Source organism: Schistocerca nitens, chromosome 1, assembly GCF_023898315.1.
Source record: "Schistocerca nitens isolate TAMUIC-IGC-003100 chromosome 1, iqSchNite1.1, whole genome shotgun sequence".
NCBI lineage: Eukaryota > Metazoa > Arthropoda > Insecta > Orthoptera > Acrididae > Schistocerca > Schistocerca nitens.
Genome location: NC_064614.1, coordinates 879,368,811 through 879,381,010, shown reverse-complemented (window position 1 = coordinate 879,381,010; position 12,200 = coordinate 879,368,811). Strand labels below are relative to the sequence as shown.

At 43.2% G+C, this 12,200-nt stretch overlaps 2 protein-coding genes across 3 annotated transcripts in view; one reads left to right on the top strand and one right to left on the bottom strand.

The window, feature by feature from the left end:
* LOC126263733 (uncharacterized) overlaps positions 1–12,200 on the top strand; it is a 191,105-nt gene that overhangs the window by 104,961 nt on the left and 73,944 nt on the right. The window lies entirely within an intron of this gene.
* LOC126263761 (translation initiation factor IF-2-like) lies at positions 2,720–11,971 on the bottom strand. Its single transcript, XM_049960940.1, has 2 exons — positions 11,569–11,971; positions 2,720–2,972 (listed from the first exon to the last, which is right to left on the bottom strand). The coding sequence occupies exons 1-2, from the start codon at positions 11,921–11,923 to the stop codon at positions 2,851–2,853; spliced, it is 477 nt and encodes a 158-aa protein (XP_049816897.1). The 5' UTR covers positions 11,924–11,971; the 3' UTR covers positions 2,720–2,850.

Here is a 12,200-nt window from a genome sequence, read left to right as displayed (position 1 = left end):
TACACGACAACGACCAGCTTTTAATGGCGACCCAACTGCTTTCTAAGAGAGGCAAAATTTAATCGTAATTTTAACAGGTAGCTTTCCCATAATTTTAATAGGAACCTTGAACACTGGGAGGTGAAGGCTAGTTTAAAGGCAGACTACGATATTCTGTAATCCGACAGGGACTCAGTCTCACAACCTTTCCGTATTCAAGCCGCACCTTGTCACTAGATCACTAGGCCTGACAAATAACAATTGCAATTACTAGATAGATGGCGTTCTGTAAGCTTACCCTGTGAATCTTAATAAAGGCACTGAACCAGCAGAAAGACATATAGGAATCGCGCTACCGTAGAGTAATTACAGATATGTTTGAGACGAGTGAGAGACGCTGTCGCACTGACATGCCTGCAGTAATTGTCACAAGTTTTCTAGCCGGAGGAGGGAGAGCTGTGGCCTGAGGAATGTTTTCGTGGCTTTCCCTGGGAATCTTGTCGCTCTGTAAGGCACAGTGGATCAATACAAGTATGCAACTATCCTTGGGGACCATCTCCACCTCTACATGCAGTTTGTATTTCCCTTGGCAATCACCAATAGGACAACACAACGTGTCACACAGATTTCTGTGTAAGTGTGTGGTTCGAAGATCACCAGAATGAGTTTACCATAATCCCCTAATGGGACCACCTCGATCGGACTGTTTGCGCCATGGATCCTCAACCGAAGAACATAGCGCAGCTGGCCAAGTTCTGGGGTTGGCAAGGATCCACATCCCTGTCGATCCCTTCCAGAATCTCAGTGACTCTTTCTCCATGTCCCGCAGCGGCTCGCGCTGCAAAAGGCGGTTATTCAGGATTTGACACGTTGTCACATTAAGGTGACTGGACTGTGTAGAATCGCGTTTCAGTAATGACATTCAGTTACTAGAAGAATACTGGACAGAACTCATTGCCATAAAAGGTAAATACATTGAAAAATATTATTGATTCTGACAAAAAGTCTGTTATTACTATATCGAGAACTTTTCTTCCCTTTTTCGTTTCACTCACATGTCGGCCGGCTGGTAGCGATACATTGTTGCTCCTCTTCAGCCGACAGCGGTAACAATATTGTTGAACATGCGGTTGTGCGTTGAAGATTTCAAGTAGAATATTGATACTTTCATTATAAACTGAAGCGCCAATGAGACTTGTATAGGCATGCATATTCAAATACAGAACCAGAATACGGCGCTGCGGTCGGCAACACCAATATGAGACAACAAGTGCCCAGTGCAGTTGTTAGATCGCTTACCGCTGCTACAGTGGCAGAAAATCAAGATGTAAGTAAGCTTGAACGTAGCTATGAAATAGGAATTTTCCCTTACGACCATTTCATGAGTGTACCGTGAATATCAGGAATCCGGTAAAACGCAAAATCTCCGATATCGCCGTGGCAGGAAAAAGATCCTGCAAGAACTGGACCGCCGGCCGAAGTGGCCGTGCGGTTCCAGACGTTGCAGTCTGGAACCGCGAGACCGCTACGGTCGCAGGTTCGAATCCTGCCTCGGGCATGGATGTGTGTGATGTCCTTAGGTTAGTTAGGGTTAACTAGTTCTAAGTTCTAGGGGACTAATGACCTCAGAAGTTGAGTCCCGTAGTGCTCAGAGCCAAGAACGGGACCAACGACGACTGAAAAGAATTGTTCAACGTACGGGAAGTGCAACCCTTCCTGTAACTGCTGCAGATTTCAACAATGGACCATGAACAAGCGTCAGCGGGCGAACCATTCAACGGAACATAATCGATATGGGCTTTTTGAGGCGAAGGCCCACTCGTGTACTCTTGATGACTGCTCGACACAAAGCTTTACGTCTCACCTGGGCCCGTCAACAACGACATTGGATTGTTGATGACTGGAAATATGTTGTCTGGTCGGACGAGTCTCGTTTCAAATTGCATCGAGCGAATAGACGTGTACGGTTATGGAGACAGCAGCGGGCTGGTCGATACTCTGTGTTGGTGTGGGGCGTGTGCAGTTGGTCTGATATGGGACCCCTGATAAATCTAAATACGACTCTGACAGATGACACGTACGTAAGCATTATCTCTGATCACCAGCATCCACTCATGTCCATTGTGCATTCCGACAGACTCGGGCCATTTCCAGCAGGACAATGCGACACCCCACACGTCCAGAATTGCTAAAGAGTGGCGCCAGGAACAGTCTTCTAAGTTTAAATACTTCCACTGGCCACCGGACATGAACATTACTGAGCATATCTGGGATGCCCTGCAACGTGCTGTTCAGAAGTGATCTCCATCCCCTCGTACTATTTTGGATTTATGAACAGCACTGCAGGATTCATGGTGTCAATTCCCTCCAACACTACCTCAGACGTTAGTCGAGTCCATACCACGTCGTGTTACGACACGTCTGCGTGCACGCGGGGGCCCTACACGATATTGGGCAGATTACGTTTCTTTGGCTCTTCATTGTACGTAATGAGGATTTCATTTTATTCAGAACACAGAAACCCTAGGCGAAGAGGGATGTTGGAGAAAGAATGTTCTTAAGCGATATAAGAAGGAAGATCTGAAGACGAGGACCCCGAACCGAGCATTAATAAATGGAGGAGGAAAGTGATGAAGGATGACTGCGAAAAGGTCCCCTGCCATGGAAGGGAGTAAAATTTATCTTTCAAATATGAAAGTTTTTTTTTGCCTAGAAGTCAATAAAGGGTGCATTCAACAAATTTTGATTGCTGAAAGACGTAAGCAATCCTTTATTTAAATATTGTAAGCAAGGGTGTGAACGTTGTTACATTGAGCCATCTTCCAGTCCATTTCACTCGAGCAGTTATTCCCAATGCAGTGCAGTGGCTCATCATCTGCGCCCCCTGGCGCGCTTGAAGGACTTCCTGCCTTTGGCTGCTCTGCCGTGGGCCGCTGTCGGAGAGCTGCCCCTGTGTCTGGAATCAGCATGTCGAGTTTCGCCTGCTCGGGAGCCTGGAACAAGTTGACGGACAAGTAAATTTACCATAGGACCTGCGAATTTCCCTCTGCAGTAACTTCCTAATCACCAAGATTATATCAAGAAGTATAAGGAAGTCCCTTAGTACAGATATATGACATACGACGCATACTCATATGGAGTGAAATATTCACTCTGAAGCTTGAACCTTTCTGAGATATTACAACTGAATTCTGGACCGGGACGTGAACCTAGGACGTTTTCCATTCTTGGGCGAGTGCTGTACTAAGTGAGCTATCCCGAACACGACTGTCGAGCCACCCTCTCAGCTTTACAACCGCACCATCTGCCTCCTACATTCCAAATTTCATGGAAGTTCTCCTGCATACCTTTCGGCACCAGCACTCCTGGCAGAAAGGATGCTGTGGAGAAATGTCTTTTCCACAGACTAGTTGACTGTTTCCAGAATCAATCTTTCACTCTGGGACTGAGTGGGTACTGTTTTGAACGACTTTACAACCTTCATAGTTCTGTAGAGCGAATTAATTCTGGAAACAGTCCGGTAGACTGTGGATAGGTCGTTTCTAAGCAACATCCCTTCTTCCAGGAGTCCTAGCCCCACAAGGCATGGAGGAGCACTTCTGTGAAGTTTGGTATGTATTAGACACTTGCTACTGAAGTAAGGTTGCGAGCACGGACGCCGACAGAGTCGCCCGTGGTGTGCTCAGACGGTAAGAATATTACCCCTGAAAGGTAAGGTTACCGATTTGAGTCCCGAAAAGGCGCACAATTAATTCTATCTGGAAGTTTCATACTCTTATAAATCTGAATTCGGTATGATGACAGTTTACATTTCCAGTCATACATCCTGATTCAGCTTCCACATCACTTGCACTTATGCTGAAATGATTTATTCAGCAAGGCCTCGTTCAGTCATTCCGCTCAGCGAATGTTGCTTCTTTAAAGACCTCCATTTTGAGGAGAATTTAAGATCCAGCATATATCTCTGTCGTTTTCCTCACTATAGCGGAAGTTTGAGGGGTCTGTTCGATATGTTCGCTGACGATTCCTCCCCCCACCCCCGTTTCCAAACGATGATGACTACACGCCAAAATTGTCTTGCTGCAAACCCGCCTCATCCGTCCCTGGGCGTACCTGAAAGAGCAAAGCTGTTCCTTTAGAACCATTCAGTGCCGACCGACCACCGTGTCATCCTCTGCCAGGGTCTTCGTTCGGATGCGGTGTAGATAGGCGTATGATCAGCACACTCCTGTGCAGACCACAGTCAGCTTTTCAGACCTCCTAGCCGCTCTCGCTTAACCAGCTCCTCGATTGGCATCACAAGGGTGAGGGCACCCTCTTCCATTCTTTCCACCAACGAAAAATCCCTCACAGCCACTATCTGTCTTCGTGTACAGGTTTTACTCTCTACCACTCCCTGTAGCACCATCGAGATGATGTTTTAACACATGTCCCGTCATCCTGCCCCCTTCTTCTTGTCAGTGTTCTCCACATATTCCTTTCATAGCCGATTCTGCGGAGAACGCATTCTTTATCTTATCAGTCCATCTAATTTCCAACATTCTTCTGTTGCACACCTCAAATGCTGCGATTCTCTTCCAGTTTTCTCAGTCCAAGATTCACTGCAATACAATGTTGTAATCCAAGAGCACATTCTCAGAAATTTCTTTCTCAAATTAAGATCTATATTTGATACTAGTACACTTCTCTTTGCCACGAATGCCCTCTCTGTCTACGCTCGTTTGCATTTTAGGTCCTCCTTGCTCCGTCCGTTCATGGGACATTTTGCTTCTATGGTAGCAGAATACCTTAATTTCGTCTACTTCGAGGTTGATATTAAGTTTCCTGCTAGTCTCTTTTCTGCTACTTCTCATTAGCGTCCTCTTTCTTCGGTTTACTTTCAATCCATATTCTGTACTCATTAGACTGTTCATTCCATTCAGTATATCTTCCAGTTTTTCTTCATCTTCATCGACGGTAGGAAAGTAATCAGCGAATCTATCATTGACATTCTTTCACCTTGAATTTCAATCCCACCCTTGAAATTGTCTTTTATTTCCGTCATTTGTTCTTTGATGTATGGATTGAACAGTAGGGGTGAACGACTATCCCTCTCTTATCCTCTTTTTAATCTAACACTTCGTTCTTCGTTTTACAGTCTTACTCTTCTCTCTTCGTTCTTGTATGCACTGTATATTATTCGTCTTTTCCAGCATCTTACATCTATCTTTCTCAGAATGTAGAACATCCTGCACTGTTTAACATTGTCGAAGACTTTTTCCACGTCTACAAATCCTATGGAAGTGTCTTTATCTTTCTTCAGGCTGCTTTCATTATCAAACTTACCGTCACAATAGCCCCTCTGGTGCCTTTACCTTTCCTAAAACCGAGTCATTTGGTATACCTTCATTTCTCTGTTCCAGTCTTCTGTATATTATCCTCCTCAGCAGCTTGGTTGCATGAGATGTTAAGCTGATTGTGCGATAGTTCTCGCACTTACCTGCCATTGCTGTCTTCGGAATTGTGTGGATGATATTTTTACTAAAGTCTGATGGTACTTCACCAGTCCCATAGAGTCTACACACCAACTTGAATAGTCGTTTGGTTGCCACTTCCTCTAGTGATTTTAGAAATTTCATCGGAATGTTATCTCTCTCTTCTGCCTTATTTGAGCGTTGAGTCTTCGAAAGCTCTTTTAAATTCTGATTCCTTGCTCTCATGCGGGTTTTATATGAACGCTTTCCATTTATCTGCTCTCTCCTCTGCATTTAACAGTTGAACTCTCATTTTTCTTTTAACGGTGCCGTTCTTGATTTTAAGTTCACACAAGGTTGTTTTGACTTTTTTGTATGCTAAGTCTGTCCTTCCGACGATTGTTTCTTTTAGTATTTCTTCACTTCTTTTCAGCAGCCATTTCGCCTTCTCCTCCCTGTGATTCCTATTTATTTCATTCCTTAATGATTTATACTGCTGTATTTTCTTTCCCTGAACATATTTGTACGTCCTTCTTTCGTCCATTGATTGAAGTATTTCTTCTGTTACCGAACGTTCTTCTCAGTCACCTACCTAATACCTATATTTGTTTTGCCAATTCCCGTGATTGGTCTGATTAGGGATGTTTACTTCTCTTGAACAGAACCGCCGAGCGTGGTACTCCTTACCGCAGTATCTACATCTTTAGCGAGCTTCAATCACGTCTCATCCTTGCCCAATACTTCAGTATCCAAGCCAGCCGTTGTGGCCGAGCGGTTCTAGGCGCTTCAGCCTGGAACCGCGCGACCGCTACGGTCGCAGGTTCGAATCCTGCCTCGGGCATGGCTGTGTGTGATGTCCTTAGCTTAGTTAGGCTTAGTTAGGTTTAAGTAGTTCTAAGTTCTAGGGGACTGATGACCCCAGATGTTAAGTCCTATAGTGCTCAGAGCCATTTGAACAACTTTTTTCAGTATCCAATTTTCTTCTACACCTATTCTACTGTACTATTCTCTTAAAATTTAGTCTGCTATTCATCATTACTAAATTGTGATCTGAGTCTACATCTGCTCCTGGGTACACATTAAAATCCAATATCCGATTTCGTAATCTATGTCTGACCAAGCTAGGTAGCAAATCGTACAACTTATTCATGGAGTGTTTGACGAACGATGAATTTGCTCGATAGCTAATTCTTTGTGTTGTTCTGTCATAGTGATAATTGTTATTAACTATTTTTGATAATTGGATCTAAAACAGCTTTTACATCTGCCTACATCAAGCCGCCTTGTGGAGTGTAGCGGAGCGTACTTTTTGCGCCACCGTCACTTCTCCGCTTTACTGTTCCAGTCACGATTGGTTCGTGAGGAGAGTGATTGTTGGAAAGCCTTTGTAAGAGCTCGAATCTCTCTTATTTTACTTTAATCATCATTTCGCGAGACATACGTAGGAAGATGCAGTATGTTGGCTGACTCTTCCACAATCTACTTTCTTTTAACAATAAACCATAGAATGATGCAGAACGCCTCCTCTGCAGCGTCTACCACTGGCGTTCCCCAAGTATTTCCTGTAACGAAACACGGCGCTCTTCTTTGGATCTAATCTATTTCCTCCATCAATCCTATCTTGAACGGATCCCAAACTGACGAGCAATATTCAGGTACTGGTCGGTCTAGGACTGTGGGCGGACTAAGTTTCCTAAGGATTCCTGCAAGAATCTGTCTGGCACCTGCCTTATCTGCGATTAGTTTTATGTAATCGTTCCGATGTAGTCATTCTTTACGCATGCTCCCAGAAGTGGTAGCTGCCAGCTACAATTCTGAAATCGTGTAATCATACATTTATCTCTACTTAAGCGCAATACCTTGTAATTTGTCAGTCGTGAATCCATTGGAGTGTCGAAAAAAATGAAAAGAGCATGTGGCATTGTCGGCTGCGAGGCCCCATAAGGGAAAGTTCGGCCGCCGAGTGCAAGTCTTGTTTCAGTCGACGCTACTTTGTTCAAGTTGCGGACCGGTGATGAGGACAACACAACACCCAGTCCACCAGCGGAGAAAATCTCCAACCCAGCTGGGAATCGAACCCGGGCCCACTGCATGGGAAGCAAGCAAGTTAGCACTCAGCTAGGCAGGCGGACCCTTTTCAGTAATGACAGCTTGTTATTGTTGATCCCTATTTTTGATACTGGATTGTTTCCCACATCTTACACAGCAAAACAATAGTAGTTGTAATACTCGACATTCCTCTAACACGCTCTCACCACAATTCCCGAAATGTGTACAGGGCGATATGCGAACGACAACCCTTGCCAGAACATTTGCAAAGGTGATACTAGAGCAATACTGTCTTGGTTTACGTTAAGGAGAAAGTGTAGCTTAAGTTACGACATGTACGTAATGTCGTTACATCTCATGTATCACACAAACTTGAAAATTAAAATATGTATAACTTTGGGGCAAAGACTATAATTCAAGAGACTGCATATGCTGATAGATGAAGGAAAGTGTTATCTGTTGTTTCATGCATTGCGAAGCACTAAGTTGTAATTACGATGTCCCTCCATTTTACTTTCATAAAAATGCGTAAAAACTTATAACGCGATATTCGTGAAAAATAAATAGCGTTCACTATCGTTTCCATGTAACTGATAAAGTTTCTGAATCTAGTAATTCTGAAAGTATCTTAAATTAGTTGCTTGTGATTATGCTGTATTACAGAAACTTTCTTGGCCAGACGTAGATATACCATTCATATAAATAAAGTTTTGCTTCTGTTACGTTGGAACAGTTTAGATATTTCTTGTGCGTGGAGTTGGAGTTTGTCGTGGTAAATGTAGGAACTGACTCGTTGAAGTACTGTGGATTTTCCACTAAAGAAGTCGACACTACTTCCGACAAAATCTAAAAACAGCACATGTTTACACATTTTGTACAGAAACCAAACCAAAGCCTTAAGTCACTTGGACGTTGAGAATTTTTTAATAATTTTGCAGATAATCATGTTATGTATGTTTTATTTAAATGAACAAAGGAAAATACCCTCCCATCATAAAATATTTTGTACTGGATGCTTCACTTCCTCGGAATTCGTCCTAAGTTGACAATGGAATATAAGGAGCCAAAGAGCCTGCTCCGCCATTTTCAACAGTTAGGATATGGGAAGCTCGAATTAAGAGTGGTCATACTTCTTTTGAAGATGACCCATGTGAAAGAACATCCCAAAACAGCAACCACAGACGAAACCGGACCATGTGTTCATCTAGATCTACATCAGTAATCTGGAAACCACTTCACTGTGGCTGTCGAATGGGAACTTCTGGTACCACTAACTGACCCCCCTTTCCCAGTTCCATTAGGAAATGGCGCGTGGGAACAAATGAGTTTCTATGTTTTAATGTCTCGGATTTCCCTCTTTGTAGTCATTTAGCGAGAAGTATGTGGAAGGAAGTAATATGCTGTCCGACTCTTCTTGGACAGTACTCTCTCTAAATTTCAACGCTAAACCGCTCCGTGATGCAAAACGGCCTCTTTTAGTATCTCCTAAAGGAGTTTGTTGAGCACATCTGTAACGCTCTCTCCTGGACTAGACGATCCCCAGCCAAAACGCGCCGGTCTTCGTTGGATCTTCTCTATCTCTCCATCAGTCCTACCTGATAAGGGTGCCTGATTGACAAACAATACACAAGAATCGCTCGAACAAGCACCTTGTAAACCATTACTTTCGTGGATGAGCTACATTTCCTTAAGATTTTCCCTATGAATCTCCGTCTCGCATCTGCCTTTCCTAATATTTGTTTTATGTGGTCATTCAACTTAAGGTCGACGGACGACAAAACGAAACAGCAAATGGTTCAAATGGCTCTAAGCACTATCGGAGTTAACATCTGAGGTCATCAGTCCCCTAGACTTAGAACCACTTAAACCTAACCAACCTAAGGACATCACACACATCCATGCCCTAGGCAGGATTCGAACCTGCGACCGCAGCAGCAGCGCGGTTCCGGACTGAAGCGCCTAGAACCGTTCGGTCACAACGGTCGGCCGAAACAGCAGTCAGTGTTCTGGATGAAATTCTTGTAGCGTGATCCAAAGTAAAGCTGACTCCGCTAGAAGCACCATAAAGTTTATGGCCAACGTTTTCTGAGGTCACGGGTGAAATAGTGACTGGCGAACAGACTAAATGAAAAAAAAAGGAATTGCAAAAGAAAAAAATTGTCATCATGACGTGGGGAAGTCCTTTCATAATCTGAAAATTGACGCAACTAAAGTACGAATTGTTGGAACAATCATTTTTCGTTTACTTGACTTAGCGTTCTCCAACATCCTGCATTTAGTTATACATAGAAAGAAGGGACCTACTCAGCGTACACAGAAATCAAAACAGCCATCAGTGCAATTAAAAGCAAAGGATGTAACAGGATGTAACATTAAGACTGCAATGGTATTTCCTCTGTTAAATGCAACGCAACGAGTTGATGTTTGAAAAGAGAACATTGAAGTCCTATATGAGGGAGAGGACATATCTGATGACATGGTAGACGAAGAAGCAGCAGTCAATAGGGAAAAGACAGGGAATGCAGCATTAGAATTAGGATTTAATAGAGCTTTGGAAGACTTCAAATAAGACAGAAGCGATATGTGACATACCACCGGAGTATCTAAAATTAGTAAGAGACGTGGCAACAATACGACTATTCACTGACGATATACCATCTGACTTTCGTAAAAAAAAAAAAAAAAAAAAAAAACTATCATTTCAAAAAGTGCAAGGAGCGAGAAGTGGGAGAATTATAGCACAGTCAGCTTAACATCCCATGCATCCATCTTGGTGACAAGACTATTGTAAGTGTCACGAAACCCGTAGTGATCCAACAATAAAGGAGTAAATACAGCTGAAGCGTTTTATTAATACCCAAGGTGACTACTCAGCTGAGATTACCGTACCTACAAAGTTGTCTAATAAGGAACTCAATTCAGCTGAAGGAGTTTATGAACTCTCAAGAATATACAGAATAATGGAAAATAAAAATGAGTATCTGTTAGATGACCATCATTTGGGCTTTAGAAAAGTTAAAGACACCAGAGAGGCAGTTCTGATATTGTGGTTGATAATGGAAGCAAGACTGGAGAAAAATCAAGACACGTTTATAAGATTTGTCGAGCCGGAAATAGTATTCAGCATTGTAAAATAGTGCAACATGTTCCAAATTCCGAGGAAAATAGGCAAAGACGGGTGATATACAATCCATACAAGAAACAAGCGGTAATAATAAGAGTGGAAGATGAAGAACGAAGTGTTCGGATTAAAAGGGGTATAAGACAGAAATGTACTCTTTTACCGTTTAATCTATGCACCGAAGAAACAATAACGGAAATAAAAGATATGTTGAGGACTGGAATTAATATTCAAGGCGAAAGGATACCAATGATAAGATTTGCTGATGACATAGCTGTCCTCAGTGAGAGTGAGGTTCTGTCGAATGGCATGAATAGCCTAATGAACAAAGAAAATGGACTGAGAGTAAATGGAAGAAACATTTCGTTGATAATGAAGTAGAGGAATTCTGACACCTAGACAAAAAAATAACCCATGACAGAACGAGGACATAAAAAGCAGACTAGCACTGCAAAAAAGGGCATTCTTGGCCAAGAGCAGTCTGCTGCTATGAAACGTAGGCCTTAATTTGAGGAAGAAATTTCTAATAAAATACGTCTGGCGTACAGCATGGTATGGTAGTGAAACATGGGCTGTGGGAAAACCAAAACTGAAGGAAATCGAAGCATTTGAGAATTGGTGCTAAAGAAGAATGTTGAAAATTAAGTGAACTAGTAAGATAAGGAATGAGGTTCTCCGCGGAATCGGCGAGGACATGAATATGTGGGAAACACGGACAAGAAGAAGATACATGAAGATAGAGTGTGTGTTAAGAATAGTTTCCATGGCAGGGAATAAATTCCATGGTATGGGAGGCAGCTGTGAAGGATATAAATGTCGAACGTACTCAACGAAAAAGCGTTGGACGACTTGTTCTCTGAAAAGGACTGTCCGTTATTGTCCCATTCACTGCGAGGCAGAGAAGGTTTATCGCTATCCACGGTCAGATTACTTAATGAGAAGAGAACTGCTGGTGTGAAAACATACTTGATGCTGTCGCTGCTTCCGCAGTATCTGTGCCGCTGGTGGTTTCGCTTGTTGGCCATCCTGGAAGAACACCGCCTCCGTTCATTGGCCCGCCTATTGACATCCATGGCCTCATGCCGCCACCTACAGGTCTCAGCGGTCCAAAGCCGCCTCCAAATATGGGCAAGCCCGACAGAAGACCGCCAAAATCTATTGGTCTTCCTGGAATGTTGCCCATCAATGGTGATGTCTGTTCCTCGTCACCAGTCGTAGTCGTCGTCTCTGTTTCAGCGTCCTGTCTGTCTTGAGCAGTAGCATTAGTTGAGCATAAAATCAGCAGGCAGCCACCTGCGATCAGAGTTGAAAAGTATGCCATCTCGGCAGTATTTGGTTGAGACCGACACTACTGGAACCTGTAGAACTAACGCCACTGGAACACCAGTTCCTTTTGTAGTAAGGAAAGCATTGCAATCAGCAACGTTATCACGAGGACAACTTCGCCGGTGACACAGAAATTCCTAAGCTAAGTGGTAAGCAAGCTTTTTACTCTATCTCGTATTGTCACCGCTGACGGAAATTGTTCTTTCTTACAAAGCAACCACCTGATGTGAATCACCGTCAACTCTGTGTTCAAGGTTAGAAGCAGTTTTTCG